This window comes from Mesoplodon bidens (assembly GCF_964165515.1).
Source record: "Mesoplodon bidens genome assembly, chromosome: 3".
Lineage (NCBI taxonomy): Eukaryota > Metazoa > Chordata > Mammalia > Artiodactyla > Ziphiidae > Mesoplodon > Mesoplodon bidens.
The window spans coordinates 65,714,869-65,732,486 of NC_138178.1; the positions used below are offsets into that span (position 1 = coordinate 65,714,869).

Sequence of the window (17,618 nt, forward strand, 5' to 3'; positions counted from 1 at the left end):
GCTTTCGGGTAGCATCTCTCCTCTGGGGTCATAAATAACAGTGTAATACCTCTTTAGGTTGAAGATAACCTTTATATCCTCCAGTTCTGAAATAAATTTCCCAGTACCTTCAAATGTACCTCAGGTGACACTGTTTCCACATAGTTTTACCACACAAGTCACTTTCCTTGGGAACTTTCTGATACATCAGTGTCCTGAATGTAGTGCCATACCCAGTGCTAGAACCAGTACTTCCAGAGTAGTTGTTCATTGCGGTGGATCAGGATAAACCTTTCTGGTTGTGTATGTTTTACTCCTGTTAGCTCAGTCAAAATTGAATTATATTCATGGGTAATCAAGCAAGACTGTTTCTTCATTTGAATGGATAGGAAGCTAATTTGCTTAGTCTTTTTCCCCCACTTATCATTGAAAGCTATATTCCAGTCCTCTGTCACTTACCTTCTTCCCATCCTAAACATATGCAGTTAGTTTTTAAATCTAAAAATAGGATTTAATAGTCATTTCTATAAATTTCATCCTTTTTTAGTCCTCACTTATTTTTAATTAAACTTTTTTATTTTTTACTTTCTCCTCCTTGAAACTATCTTCAGTTTGCTTCTAGGGCACCACACTTCCCTGCTTTTCCTCCTACACCACTGGTTTCATTTTTCAGTTTCCTTTGATGATTTATTCTCATCTCCCCAACTTCTACACTTAGGAGTATCCGAAGGCTTAATTCTCAGACTAATCTGTGTTCACTCACTAGATGAGCTGGCTTTAAATACCATCTGTGTGTTGATGACTCCCAAATATCTCAAGCCCAGATCACTCCTCTGAACTCAGACTTGTATATTTATTCATTTATTCAACAAATGTCTCTTGAGTGGTTACTCTATGTCAGATACTGTACTAATCCCTGGAGACAGACAAAATTCCCTACCCTTGGGAAGCTCATTTTATCCAACTTCTGATCCAGTATCTTCACTTAGGTGTCTAATAGGCATCTTGAATTTAACGAGTTTAAAGCTGAACTCCTCATTTTCCTCCCCAGACATGCTCTATCCACTGTCTTTCCCATTTCTGTAAATGACAGCCACATTCTTTCAATTACTCAGGCAAAAAAACCACTAAGCCATTTTTTACCCCTCTTTTTCTCACCCCCACATTCATTCTATCAGGAAATCCTATTGGTTTTCCCTTCTGAATATTTTTCAGAATCCAGCCACTTCTTACCACATCCATGACTACCATCCTGGTTCATCCACCATGATCTCTCACTTGGATGATTGAAACAGTCTCTTAATTGGCCTCTCTGCTTCTGTCTTGGCTCTTCTAACAACTTTTCAACCAATTAGCTATAGTGATTATTTTTAAACCAAAGTCATATTATATCACCCCTTTGCTGAAAACCTTACAATGGCTTTCCATCTCATTCAGTAAAACCGTTATAATGTCCTTACAATGCTCTACAAGACCCTACCTGATCGTCTTCCTGTTTCCTCTCTGACCTCATCCCCCATTGTTCCTCCACTTTGCTTAACCAGCTGTAGCCACACTGGCCTTCTTGCTATTTCTTGAATATGTCATGCATGCTCCTGGCTCCAAGCCTTGGGACTTGCTGCTCCTCTGCCTAAAAACACCCTTGCCTCAGGTATCCACATGGCTTCTTTCCTCACTTTCTGTAGAATTCTGCTTAAATAGCACTTTAGAAAGGGTTTCCCCAACCACCCTATATAAAATAGCATCACACACACACACAAACACACACACCCCTACATCTTCATTCCCTACCCATATCCCCTGCTCTTCTACAGTACTTAGCACACCTGACATACTATATATTACATGTGATACTTGTTTATTTGTTCATTGTATCTCATACACTAAAATGTAAGTTTTATTAGAAAGAGAACATAGATTTTACTGCTGAATCCCAGTGCCTAGAAAAGTGCTTTCACAGAGTAGGTCCTCAGTGAATATTTGTTGAATAAATGAATCATGAATGAATAGGCCCATGTGACAGAATAATGCCCCTCCTGAACATTCTACCCCAAAGCAAAATACACATTCTTCTCAAGTGTATATGGGACATTTTCCAGGATAGAATACCATGTTAGGCCACTAATTAAGTCTCAGTGGATTTTAAAAGGTAGACATCATACAAAATATCTTCTCTGACCATAATGGGATAAAGTAAGAAATCAATAATAGAAGTAAAACTAGAAAATTCACAGATTTGCAGAAATTAAACAAAACACTCTTAAACATTACATAATGATCAGGGATCAATCCAAGAAGAAGATATAACAATTGTAAATATATATGCACACAAGATAGATGCATCTAAAAACATAGAGCAAATATTAACAGACATAAAGGAAGAAATTGTCAGTAACACAATAATAGTAGGGGACTTTAACACCCCATTTATATCAATTGACGAATCATCCAGACAGAAAACCAATAAGGAAGCACTGGCCTTAAATTACACATTAGACCAAATGGACTTAATAGATATATAAAGAAGATTCCATCCAAAAGCAGCAGAATACACATTCTTTTAAAGTGCACATGGAGCATTATCCAGGATAGATCACATCCTAGGCCACAAAACAAGTCTCAGTAAATTTAAGAAAATTGAAATCATATCAAGCATCATTTCCAACCACACCACTGTGAGACTAGAAATCAACTACAAGAAAAAAACTGCAAAAATTACACAGGTGAGGCTAGACAATGTGCTACTAAACAACCAATGGATCACTAAAGAAATCAAAGAAGAAATTTTAAAATACCTGGAGACAAATGAAAACAAAAACACAACAATTCAAAATCTATGGGACACAGCAAAAGCAGTTCTAAGAGGGAAGTTTATAGTGATATAAGCTTACCTCAGGAAACAAGAAAAATCTCAGACAACCTATCCATACACCTAAAGGAACTACAAAAAGAACAAACAAAACCCAAAATTAGTAGAAAGAAAGAAATCACAAAGATAACAGCAGAAAAAAATGAAACAGGCTGTAAAAAATAATAGAAAAAATCAGTGATACCAAGAGCTTGTTCTTTGAAGATAAACAAAATTGATAAACCTTTAGCCAGATACATCAAGGAAAAAAAAAACAGAGCACAAATCAGTAAAATCAGAAATAAAAACAGAGAAGTTACAGCCAGCACCACAGAAATATAAAAGGTCATAAGAGATTACTACAAACAATTATATGGCAGTAAACTGGACAGAAGAAATGGACAAACTCCTAGATAGGTACTATCTTCCAAGACTGAACCAGGAAGAACTAGGAAATATGAACAGATCAATTACCAGTAATGAAATTGAATCAGGAATTTTAAAACCTCCCAAAAAACAAAAGTCCAGGACCAGACGGCTTCACAGGTGAATTCTACCAAACATTTAGAGAAGAGTTAACATCTATGCTCCTCAAACTTTCAGAAAGTTACAGAGGAAGGAATGCTTTTGAACTCATTCTACAAGGCCCACATCACCTTGATACCAAAACCAGACAAATATATCACAAGAAAAAGGAAATACAGGCCAGTAACACTGATGAACATAGATGCAAAGATCCTCAAAATATTAGCAAACCAAATCCAACAATACATTAAAAAGATCATAAACCATGTTCAAGTGGAAATTATCCAGGGAAGCACAGATGGTTCACTATCCACAAATCAATCAGTGTGATATACCACATTAACAAGTTGAGGAATAAAAATCATATGATCATCTCAATAGATGCAGAAAAAACTTTTGACAAAATTCAACATTGATTTATGATAAAGACGCTCCACAAAGTGGGTATAGAGGGAACATACCTCAACATAAAAAATGACCATATATGACAAACCCATAGTTAATTACATACTCAACAATGAAAAGCTGAAAGCATTTCCTCTAAGACCAGGAACAAGACAAGGATGCCCGGTCTCACCACTTTTATTCAACATAGTATTGGAAGTCCTAGGCACAGCAATCAGACAAGAAAAAGAAATGAAAGGAATCCAGATTGGTAAGGAAGAAGTAAAACTGTCACTGTCTGCAGATAATATGATACTATACATAGAAAATCTGAAAGACACCACCAAAAAACTACTACAGCTTATCAATGAATTCAGTCAAGTTTCAGGACACAAAATTAATATACAGAAATCTGTTGCATTTCTATACACAAACAACAAACTGTCAGAGAAATTAAGGAACAATCCAATTTACAATCACATCAAAAAATAAAATAAAATAAAATACCTAAGAATAATTAAGGAGGTAAAAGTCCTATACTCAGAAAACTCTAAGAAACTGATGAAAGAAATTGAAGATGACATAAACAGATGAAAAGATATATACCATGTTCATGGATTTGAAGACTTAATATTGTTAAAATGACCATACTACCCAAGGCAATCTCCAGATTCAATGTAATCCCTATCAAAATGCCAATGGCATTTTTGACAGAGCTAGAGCAAATAATTTTAAAATTTCTGTGGAAACACAAAAGACCCCAAATAGCCAAAACAATCTTAAGAAAGAAGAACAGAGCTGGAGGTATTATGCTCCCTGACTTCAGACCATGCTACCAAGTTGCAGTACTCAAAACAGTATGGTACTGGCACCAAAACAGACACATAGCTCAAGGAACAGAATAGGGAGCCCAGAAATCAACCCACACACTTATGGTTTCTGTGACAAAGGAGGCAAGAATATACAAGGGAGAAAAAACAGTCTCTTCAATAAATGGTGCTGGGGAAACTGGACAGTTACATGTAAAAGAATGAAATTGGAGCATTTTCTCACATGATACGCAAAAATAAACTCAAAGTGGATTAAAGACCCAAATGTAAAACTGGAAACTGTCAAACTCCTAGAAGAAAACAAATAGAATACTCTTTGACATAAATCCAGTATTTTGAGGGATCTGACTCCTAAGACAAAGGAAATAAAAACAAAAGTAAACAAATAGGACCTAATTAAGCTTAAAAGCTTTTGCACAGCAAAGGAAACGATTGACAAAATGAAAAGACAACCTACTGAATAGGAGAAAATATTTACAAATGATGCAACCAACAAGGGGTTAATATCCAAAATATATAAACAGCTCATACAACTCAATATCAAAAAAAGAAACAAACAACCCTATTAAAAAATGGGCAGGGGCTTCCCTGTTGACGCAGTAGTTGAGAGTCCACCTGCCGATGCAGGGGACACGGGTTCATGCCCTCCGTGTCCAGGAGGGTCCCACGTGCCGCGGAGCGGCTGGGCCCGTGAGCCATGGCCGCTGAGCCTGCGCGTCCGGAGCCTGTGCTCCGCAACGGGAGAGGCCACAACAGTGAGAGGCCCGCGTACCTCAAAAAAACAAAAAAACAAAAAAAAATGGGCAGAAGACCCAAAAAGACATTTCTCTGAAGAAGACATACAGATGGCCAGTAGGCACATGAAAAGATGCTCATCATCGCTAATTATTAGAGAAATGCAAATCAAACTACAATGGGGTACAACCTCACACCAGTCAGAATGGCCATCATTAAAGAGTCTACAAATAATAAATGCTAGAGAGAGTGTGGAGAAAAGGGAACCCTCTTACACTATTGGTGGGAATGTAAACTGGTACAATCACTGTGGAAAACAGTATGGAGTTTCCTCAAAAAACTAAAAATAGAGTTGCTGTATGATCCAGCAATCCCACTCCAGGGCATATACCCAGACGAAAATATAATTCAAAAAGATACATGCACCCCTATGTTCAGAGCAGCACTGTTTACAGTAGCCAAGACATGGAAACAACCTAAATGTCCATAAACAGATGAATGGATAAAGAAGATGTGGTATATATATATCCAAGCGAATATTACTCAGCCATAAAAAAGAATGAAATAATGCCATTTGCAGCAACATGGATGGACCTAGAGATTATCATGCTAAGTGAAGTAAGTCAGAAAGAGAAAAACAAATACCATATGATATTAATTATATGTGGAATCTAAAATACAACACAAATGAACATATCTACAAAACAAAAACAGACTTACAGATAAAGAGAACAGATTTGTGGTTGCCAGGGGGAAGCAGGATGGGGAAGGGAAGTTAACTGGGAGTTTGGGATTAGCAGATACAAACTACTATATATAGGATGGATAAACAACAAGGTCCTACTGTATAGCACAGGGAACTATATTCAGTATCCTGTGATAAACCATAATGGAAAATAATATATATATATATATATATATATATATATATATGTATGTATATATAGCTGAATCACTTTTTTGTACAGCAGAAATTAAACACAGCATTGTAAATCAACTATACTTCAATAAAACTTTAAAAATCACAAGGAGATAACACCTCACACCTGTCAGAATGACTATCATCAAAAACACCACAAATAACAAACGTTGGCAAGGATATGGAGAAAAGGAAACCCTTGTACACTGTTGGTATAATATAAATAGGTGTAGCCACTATGGAGAACAGTATGGAGGTTCCTCAAAAAACTAACAGTAGAACTACCATATGATGCAGTAATTCTACTCCTGGGTGTATATCCAAAGAAAATGAAAACACTAATTTGAAAAGATACATGCACCCCAGTGTTCATAGCCACATTATTTACAGTAGCCAAGATACGGAAGTAACCTAAGTGTCCATCAACAGATGAATGGAAAAAGGAGATGCATACACACATACACTCAATGGAATACTACTTGGCCATAAAAAGAATAAAATTTTGCCATTTGCAGCAACATGACTGGACCTGAAGATATTATGCTTAGTGAAATAAATGACACAGAGAAAGACAAATACTGTGTGTTATCACTTGTATGTGGAATCTAAAAAATAAAACAAACTAATGAATATAACAAAACAGAAATAGACTCACAGATATCGAGAACAAACTAGTGATTACCAATGTAGAGAGGGAAGTGGGGAAGGGCAATGTAGAGGTAGGGGATTAAGAGGTACAAACTACTATTTATAAAATAAACTACAAGGATATATTGTACAGCACAAGGAATATAGCCAATATGTTATAATAACTTTAAATGGAGTATAATCTATAAAAATTTCAATCACTACATTGTACACTTGAAACTAATATAATTGTAAGTCAGCTATACCCCAATAAAAAATAAAATAAAAAACTCATGGGACAGTAAAAGCACTGTTAAGGGGAAAGTGTATAGCTATAAGTGCTTACACTAAAGAAACTAGAAATATCTCAAATCAGAAAATTAACTAGGGACTTCCCTGGTGGTGCAGTGGTTAAGAATCTGCCTACCAATGCAGGGGTCATGGGTTGGAGCCCTGATCTGGGAAGATCCCACATGCTGTGGAGCAGTTAAGCCTGTGCACCACAACTACTGAGCCTGTGCTCTAGAGCCCACGAGCCACAACTACTGAACCCCACACGCCTAGAGTTCATGCTCCACAACAAGAGAAGCCACCGCAGTGAGAAGCCCGTGCACTGCAATGAAGAGTAGCCCCCGCTTGCCACAACTAGAGAAAGCCTGTGTGCAGCAATGAAGACCCAACGCAGCCAAAAATAATTAATTAATCTAAAAAAAAACAACAACTATACAACTTAAGGAACTAGAAAAAAAGAACAGACTAAACCCAAGGCTAGCAAAAGGAAGGAAATAAGATTATGGTGGAGATCAATTAAGTTAGGAATAAAATAACAGTAGAGATAATAAGTGAAACCAAAAGTTGGTTCTTTGAGAAGATCAATAGAATTGACAAACCTTCAGCTGGAAAACAAGAGTGAGAACTCTGAAATTACTAAAATCAGAAATGAAAATGGGGTGCTTACTTTGACAGCGCATATACCAAAATTAGAATGATACAAAGATTAGCGTGGTCCCTGCACAGAGATGACACTCAGATTCTTGAAGTGTTTTGTTTTTTTATAGTTGTAGTACAGTATTGTATATTGAAATTATAAGAGAGTAGATTTTAAGCATTCTACCGAAAAAAAAAAGTTAACTATATGAGGTAATGGATGTTTTAACTTGATGATAGGAATAATTTTACAATGTATATCAAATCATCATGTTTTACACACACTGAATGTTACAATTTTATTTGTCAGTTATACTTCGGTAAAGTTGGGTGGGGGGAGAAATGAAAATGGGACGTTGCTACCAATTCTACAGAAATAAAAAGGACTATACGAGAGTACTATTAACAACGTATGCCAACAAATTGAATAATTTAGATGAAATGGACAAATTACTAGAAACACAATACCTACCAAGACTAAATCACAAAGAAATAGAAAATCTGAAGAGACCTGTAACTAATAAGGGGACTGAAGCAGTAATCAGAAGTCTCCAAAGGAAAGCCCTGGACCTGATGGCTTCAGTGGTGAATTGTACCCAACATTTAAAGAACTAACACTAGTCTTTCTCAAACTTTTCCAAAAAATTGAAGAGGAGAGAATACTTTCTAACATGAAACCAGCATTATCCTGATTCTGAAGCCAGACAAAGACACCACAAGGAGAAAATTCCAGACTGATATTCCTTACGAACATTGATTTAAAGATCCTCAACAAAACACTACCAAACCAAGCTCAGCAGCATGTTTAAAGGATTATACACCATGACCAAGTGGGATTTGTTCCTGGAGTGCAAGAATGGTTCCACATATGAACATCAATCAATTTAATAGACCACATTAACAGAATGAAGGGGGAAGAAAACATGATCATCTCAATTTATACAGAAAAGCATCTGATAAATTTCAACACCCTTTCATGATAAAAACACTCAACAAATTAGGAATAGAAAGAAACTACCTTCACATAATAAAAGCCATATGTGAAAAGCCCACAAGGAACATCGTACTCAAGGATGGAAGAAGGAAAGCTTTTCCTCTAACATCAGGACAAGGCAAGGATGCCCACTTCTGCCACTTCTACTCAACATAGTACTGAAAGTTGTAGCCAAAGCAATTAGGTGAGGAAAAGAAAAAGAAAAAGGCATCTAAATTGGAAGGAGTAAAATTTTCTCTGTTTGAAAATGATATTATATGTGGAAACCACTAATGATTCCACACAAAAAAGCTGTTAAAACTAATAAATGAATTCAATAAAGTAACAGAATACAAAGTCAACTCACAAAAATTAGTTGCATTTATATACACTATATACTATGAACAATCTGGAAAGGAAATTATGAAAATTCCATTTATAATAGCATCAAAAACAATAAAATACTTAGGAATTAAACAAGAAGATGAAAGACTTATACAATGAAAAGTATAAAACATTGCCAAAAGAAATCAAAGAGGACATAAATTAGAAACACATCCCATGTCCATGGATTATAAAACAATATTGTTAAGATGTCATTACTATGCAAAGCAATCTATAAATCTATACATTCCTTGCACTCCCTATCTAAATCCCAAAGGCTTTTTTTTTTTTGCAGAAATAGTAAATCCCATCTTAAAATTCATATGGTATCTCAAGGGACCCCAAATAACCAAAACAATCTTGAAAGAGAAGAACAAAGGGGGAGGACTCACACTTCTGATTTCAAAATTTACTACAAAGCTACAGTAATCAAAACAGTGTGGTACTGGCATAAAGACAGACATATATAACAATGGAATAAGATAGAGAGCACAGACTTAAACTCTTGTATTTATAGTCAAATGATTTTTGACAGGGGTGCTAAGACCATTGAATGGGAAAGGACAGTCTCTTCAACAAATGGTGCTGGAGAAACTGGATATCCATAAGCAAAAGAATGAAGCTGGACACTTATCTAACACCATAACTTAAGATGGATCAGAGACGTAAATGTAAGACCTAAAACAATTAAACTCCTAGGAGAAAACACAGGGCAAAAGCTTCCTGACATTGGATTTAGCAATGATTTCTTTGGATGTGACACCAGAGGCCCAGGCAATAAAAGAAAAAGTAGACAAATGGACTGCATGAAAAGTTTTTTGATTTGTGCATCAAAATATAATATCAACAGAGTAAAGAAACAACCCAGAGAATGGGAGATAATATTTGCAAGTCATATATCTGATAAGGGGTTAATATCCAGGAACTATGGAAAACTCCTAAAACACAACAACAAAATAACCAATTAAAAAATGGGCAAAGGACTTGAATTCCAAAGAAGAAATACAAATTGGTCAATAAGCACATGAAAAGATGCTCACTGTCGTTGATAGGGAAATGCAAATCAAAACTACAATGAGATATCACCTCACACCCATTAGGATGGCTACTATTTAAAAAAAAAAAAGAAAATACCAAGGTTTGGTGAGGATATGGAGAAATTAGAACCCTTGTGCATTGTTAGTGGGAATGTAAAATGGTATAGCTGCTGTGGAAAATGTTATGGCAATTCCTCAAAAAATTAAAAATAGAATTATCATATGATTGAGAAATTCTACTTCTGGATATATATCCAAAAGAACTGAAAACAGGGTTTTGAAGACATGTTTATACACCCATGTTCATGGCAGCATTATTCACAGTAGCTAACACGGAAGCAACCCAAGTGTCCATCAGCGGATGATGGATAAACAAAATGTGATATACACATATAATGGAATATTATTCAGCCTTGAAAAGGAAGGAAGTTCTGCCATATGCTACAACATGAATGAAACTTGAGGACATTATGCTAAGTGAAATAAGCCAGTCACAAAAAGACAAATACTATATGATGATTCCACATATATGACATACTTAGAGTAGTCAGAATCATGGAGACAGAAAGTAGAATAGTGGTTGCCGGGGGAGGAAGGAATAGGGAGTTATTGTTTAATGAGTATAGAGTTTCAGTTTTACATGATGAAAGACTTATGGAGATAGTGGGTAGTGATGGTTGTACAACATTATGAACAAATTTAATACCATTGAATTGTAAACTTAAAAATAGGTAAGATGGTAAATTTTATGTGTATTTTACCACAATAAAAAAAATTAGGGGTGGGGGGAGATAATGCCTTGCCAAAGATATCTGTATCCTAATCCTTAGAGCCTATAAATGTGTTACCTAACATGGCAAAAGGAGTTTTGCAGAAATGGTTAAGGATCTTGAGATGGAGAGAGTAGCCTGGATTATCCAGGTGGACCCAATGTAATCTCAAAGGGAAGCAGGAAAGTCAGTGTTAGAGAGGGATTTGAAGGTGCTATGCTGCTGGCTTTGAAGATGGAAGAAGGGGCCAGGAGCCAAAGAGCAACCATACTCTAGAAGTTGTAAATGGCAGGGAAATAAATTCTCCCCTTCAGCCTCCAGAAGGAACACAGCTCTGGTAACACCTTGATTTTAGCTTAGTGAGACATTTTGGACTTCTGACCCCCAGAACTTTAAGAGAATAAATTTGTGTTGTTTTGAACAACTAGCTTGTGATCATTTATTCCAGCAGCAATAGGAAACTGATGCACACGCCTGCCACTATTAGACTGTAACCTTCTATAGGACAGGGGTCTGGTCTTCCTTGATTTTGTAATACATCACAGGTCACTGTTGCTGGAGCACAGGTACTTTGGCTTTTTCAGTAGAGAATATATGACAGATAATCGTGTCCCTTTTGCTCACCACAAAGCCTGATAAATGATGATATTACTAGATGCAGGTCAGCTTTCTAAGACTGTCCCAGTACATCAGAGCCCACAGCTGGAATAACTCTGTAAGACATAGTTCACTTCTTGAACAGTGAAGTTCACATTCATCATTGGGAGGGACAGTTACTTAACTCCGTCCACTCCCAGCACTATGCAGACCTTTGGGGGGAGTGTTCTGGATTCAGAGGCTAAAATGGGAGGTTCTGATAAGATGCCTCTGGGATTCCAGATCTAAAGGAGGGCACAAAGCCAAAATCCAAGAAGCTAGGAGAGCAGTCTAGAAGATACCGGCACTGAAGGGGATCAGGGTGGATGTTACCAAATCAGAAATCTGCAACCGGGGATACAAGAGCAAGCAAGCCAGGAACAAATGGGCAAAGGGGATTATAGTCTCTGCGACTGTCACAGCTGCTTTTTTGGGCCAAATAAGGCCTGTTACATAAGTGGTTTAAAATGCCAAAGATGGAACAGATGGCAGTTGATTCATGCCCACCCAAATTATTGCTTTTTTTTTTTTTTTTGCCCAGCTATACTCTCCTTTAAGGCAAAGTAGGGTTTTCAAGAGCGGTGCAGGTATATTGATGGCCCAGTTATAGTTTTTCCTGATTGACTCTCACGATTAATGAACAGAAATGAATATACCACTAAGATCTCTAATCCTAGAGACCAAACAAAAACACTTTAAAATCCAGTAAAATTGAGAAGATCTTAGAGTGTAATATATAAAATTTCAGATCTGATTTTTCATATCTTCAATGTGTCTTTAAAAGAAAACTTTATGGGCTTCCCTGGGGCACAGTGGTTAAGAATCCGCCTGCCAATGCAGGGGACACGGGTTCGAGCCCTGGTCTGGGGAGATCCCACATGCCACGGAGCAACTAAGTTCATGCGCCACAACTACTGAGCCTGCGCTCTAGAGCCCACGAACCACAGCTACTGAGCCTGCGTGCCACAACTACTGAAGCCCGCGTGCCTAGAGCCCATGCTCCACAACAAGAAGCCACCGCAATGAGAAGCCCATGCACCGCAACAAAGGGTAGCCCCCGCTTGCCACAACTAGAGAAAGCCCATGCGCAGCAACAAAGACCCAACGCAGCCAAAAATAAATAAATAAATGTATTTTAAAAAAGAAAACTTTTTATAACCTGTGCCTGATGTGAATAAGGCCTTTTACTTTTTTATTATAAACATTTAGGCTTAAAGTGATTATAGCTGACATTTAAGACCAACAGGAGCCAGTGTCCTGTTCAAGGACAAATTATCCGTATTTCAGACTAAATCAAAAGTAAACATTTTCTAAAGTCCCTTCATGTCTACATTAGTCCTGTGGAAGCCAAATGCAGCAGACAAGCTCTCTCCCCTCCCCTCCACCCTGTATATTCTGTAGGCTAACTTTAAAATTAATTGTCTTTTCCACAAAGCAATATTAATACACATTTTGAACCATTTCCACATCTGAGTTCTTGAATGCTAATTTAATTGATTTTTCTGAATCAACATTTTTATTTCATCAGAAGAATATTGCAAAAGATCCTGAGTTATGTTATTTTATAGTTTAGTATTTTCCTAAATAGGGTGGGGTGGAGAGAAGAGAAACTATTCTGATGATCTTCACTTGCTGGGGTTTTTTTAAAATTTATTCTTTTAAAGAAGTAATAGCAGTGAATTCATGTTATTTCATAAATGCTTACAAAGATTAACTGTTACAAAGTGTTCTAAATAATAAAGCTATATTCCTGAATATCTGCATTTGAATATGCTAATAATCAGTTTAAAAGCAACACAGGCAGTAAAGGGGAGGTCACCATTCTGAATCACAAAGAAGAAAAAATGTTGTCACCAGCAGTGATGTCACTCATCCCCAAGGTTCTGAAAGCCTATTAGAAATTAGCTTTAGGGAGAAATGTCTTCTGACTTGTCATTGGTTCTAAAAGGCAGTCATTGTTAAACAAACACAGACCCCTTTTTGGAATCTATATAATAAACTCAGACACATTAATCTCTACTCACGTCTTTAGTCAGGGTCTGACCCCTAACTCTCATGGCTATAATGGAAGGAAGGAAGGAAGGGCAAACTGAAATGACATTAGCTAACAGTTTGTGTAAAGGTTCAGATGTGCCTATAAGCAAATAAATATAATTTCTTAACTTTTTGTTTTTACTGAGCCCCATAAGACAGAAAGCATCTCTCCGTGATAATCAGGATTACATTACAACCTCTGTGTACTTTGTTTAACAGTGTGCAGTTAACCCCGAGATTTGATTTAAGAAAAGGCATGGAGACAAAAGAAGAGGTCACCTCCTGTTTGGCCTGGATGTTTTGGTCTTTGGACAAAGCCCTGCCTTTAAAGAGTCAAAAGTTCTTGGTAGTACCCCTGCCCTTGCCACTGACAAATGTTTATGACCTAAAACATCTCACTGAATCTCTGAGGGTCTTGGTTGCATCATGTGCGAAGTGAGGAGAACAATACCTTCTGTACCAACTATGAAGAACTACAAATGAGGCGGGGTGGAAGATGTGAATGTACTTAGCAGGTCCTGCCATGCAAATGAGATTATAGTATTTCATAAGACCTGCTTTCTTGAGAAGAGAACAAGTATAAGTGTCATCCCACATTCTTAGACTATCAGAAATAGTGCACATTCAGGAAATAAATGCTTACCATGGTTACGAATAAAACTACACTTTGATGAAACTAACAGATTAGAACTTTAAAAAGTTATGGATTAGAAAACTAGACAAGATACTAGAAACTTGCCAGCCAGCACTTTCGAATTCATATTTACTTAGTGGCATCTCTTCAGTGCTTCTGGGCAAGTTTATGAGATAAGCATAGATCTTTAATGCCTCTCTCCCATTCTAGATTCCAGCTGAAAGGAACAATAACAACAACAACAGAAAAAGGAATGGGAGGGACCTATATTAGTGTTAAAAATAGGGAAGGGCATCATCCTGTGGCAGAAACATAAAGACACTTCTGCTCAGCTTTGTGCCGATCATACCAGGTTAAAGGGAGACACTGAGCAGGGACTTGTAACTTCCCTTCCTGAGGAAAAGCTGTGTCCCATGAAGGAAGGTGACTGACCCACTTGGAACAGCCCAGAGACCTGAGGATTTGTGCAGTGGTTAGAACAAATGGCTGCAGCAGCTACAGACCTTACATTTCAGATTCAAACCTGTGGAGAAAAAGTGAGGGCTTCTTTCCAGGCATTTCAGCACAAGAATCTCCCTCCATGTTCCCCTTACCTTAGGCCTACATACCCTTGAGCCAGAGTGAATAGGAAGGGGGCCCCACATGAAGCATGTTGGCTGTGGGAACGGGAGAGAAACCTGGGTATGGTTTCTAGGGGCAAAAAGGGTGAATGAATGCTTAGCAGCCACATTTACTAAAATCATAGGCTCTTGATCACTAGATGCTTCACGTATACCTGAGTTCCAGAGTGAGTTGGATTTAGCAAACCCTTCCTTTCCTATTAATTTGAGGAATTCATTTGCCACTGCCATTGCTTCTTGCTCACCCATACTGCCTGCCACAATTGCTAAGCTAACTTCAAGGTGATTTGTACAAAGCTAATCCAGCACTAGCTTGTTCTTGGGAGTCTGGCCCCTACAGCCTGTCCTGCCAATACTCCTTGATGCTGGAACTGTGCCTTCAAAAGCGGTTGAAGTGTCTCCCTGTCACGGTATACCAACACACTACTGGGTTTTTGAGGCCTCGTGCTTTCCCGGTAACTGCTTTGCCTGAGAAGATTCCCTTGTGTATCCAGAAAGGAAGCCATGGTGTTTTGGGTTCTAAGTCCCAACAGCTCTCATGGACTCTGTCCAGTTCCACCAGGCCTGGAATCTAAACAAAGTGGGGCTATCTAGGCTGCAAAGGGTGGTAGCAGCCTCAGCCTGGCTGCAGAGTACTCAGTTGCCCCTGCTGCAGCAGCCCAGTCTCCCAGCCGGAGAAAAGGGCGGGCTGCAGTGCACTTGGTGGGGGGAGGGCTGCATTTACTTCTTGAGGTTTCTTGTTACCTTACAACACCACTCACATGGTTTGCTTTTAACGGTCTGCTTGTCATGTTGCATTTGACCTATAAAAATGCTAACATCCTTTAAGTAGATTTCTCTTAAAAAGTTGAATGTTTCTTTATCAGGTCACACAGCATATTTGACAATAATCGCCAGGATCCCACAGGACTGACAGCCGCTCTTCAGGCCACAGACCTGGCTGGAGTTCTGCATATGCTCTACTGTGTCCTCTTCCATGGCACAATCTCGGACCCCGGCACTTCTAGTCCCAAGGAGAGTTACGCTCAGAACACAGTCCAAGTGGCCATTCAGAGTTTACGTTTCTTCAACAGCTTTGCAGCTCTTGATCTGCCTGCTTTTCAGGTACCAGGAATTGGTTAACCAGCCAAGAGTTAATAATTTTGTGTAGATATGATGAGAGGTTCTTCTCCTGGATTGGGGCATAAGGAATAAGCTACAATACAGGGAATAATAATACATGCTATTTATTAAGCTACTGTGTTCTAGGAACTGGATTAGGTGCTTTGCATGTGCTTTCTTATTTATTCTCATGACTACCCTACAGAATATTATTATACCCATTTTACAGGTGGAAGAGCTGGCAGTTAAGTAATTTCCCAGGGTTACACATGGCTGAGCCAGGACTGGTACCCATGGCCCCAAGCCTATGCCATTCTGCTACTTATAAATCTTCTGTCTTGATTTCTTTAGAAAAGGCATTATCATACCATAAATATTTAAATATTAAGGAAAGTAATGGTTTCTTATATAAACACAACCAAAATTAGCTAAATTGTTTTGATTGATATGACTGTCTATGAATGATTTAACTGACTTGTATCCAACGTAAAGTGCATGTGTAGTTAAATGTGCAAACCCCTATAAATATTAAGTTTTTATAGCTAAAGAAAAATTGCTTTATGTTATAACACCAGACTGTCAGCTTAGAAACAGATTGTTTTTCATATAGGAAATTTAATTTTCAAAAACACTGAACCTTTGGAACAGAGCAAGCCCCAAGGAGTAGACTTTCTCTTTCAGTTTATTAACTGTCAAGTGATTTCATTAAAAAGGGAACAAACTTGGCAAATAATGAACCCATAATTTAGATGAATTGCTTTGCTCAACGGGAAAAAGGTTATAGAGATACAAATATATGAAAATTGTGGTCTTTGGTCATCGCAAGATGGAAGAAACACTTCTGTTTTGTAGCTGGTGACAAATGTGCAGTTTTTGTCTTCCTGTCATTCTCTTCACAACTGGAAATTAGTAAGTCGTATCATTGGATTCAGTATCTTTCAACTTTGTAGAGTTAGTTTATCCATCATAAGAACAGAAATCTCTTCCTTAGGGTTAATGCTTTTTAGTTTTCAAAGCACTTGAACTAGCCTTAGGTGGTAGCTACACAATAAGTAAAGTTCTGAGAGTTTTACAGCCACACCTAGAACAAGAGGTACCTGCTCCAGAGAATGCCAATGGTTCTTGCCTCTGGGTTGAACGTAACATTTGTGTTTTATGAAGACCCAACCCCATTGTGTTCTGTCTGGAAACAGCTTAGAAATCAAGATATGCTAATTTTATGCGCTCAGAATATGGAGACCAGCAGGCTACCCATCAGCTAGGTCCAACTAGAGTGATTTCTTTTGTTACCAGGGATTATGAAAAACAAATACCTAAAAATGTTCCTGAGCTCCTGGTTTATGGGTCTTCTGACCAGGATTTATACTGCTTCAGGGCTCGCCACATCATACACAAGCATTTACATTAAGTCAGCCATTCATTCCATCAGTTACTCTGAGTGTCAGGGAGCCCCAGGTCCCTGCCCTACCCCCAGCCCTCCATGAACTCACAGCCTGTGCAGCCTTACTCAAAAGAACCACTGAACTCCAACCAGCCCTGCTCCCTTATGACCTTTAGGCACAATGGCCAGTAATGTTAGAAAAGTCAAAAATCTGTTTCTGGAGCCCTTCATGCCCAACTAAGATGAAACCACGACTTCTCCTCTGCAGCTCCTT

At 37.9% G+C, this 17,618-nt stretch overlaps 1 protein-coding gene across 8 annotated transcripts in view; it reads left to right on the forward strand.

The window, feature by feature from the left end:
* The window catches only part of SCAPER (S-phase cyclin A associated protein in the ER), a 509,648-nt gene that overhangs the window by 456,482 nt on the left and 35,548 nt on the right, over nt 1–17,618 (forward strand). For all 8 annotated transcript variants that reach the window (XM_081230140.1, XM_081230147.1, XM_081230145.1 and 5 more), the window contains one exon: nt 15,729–15,966. In XM_081230140.1, the coding sequence (XP_081086266.1) occupies nt 15,729–15,966 (238 nt within the window). The remainder of the gene's footprint in view (nt 1–15,728; nt 15,967–17,618) is intronic.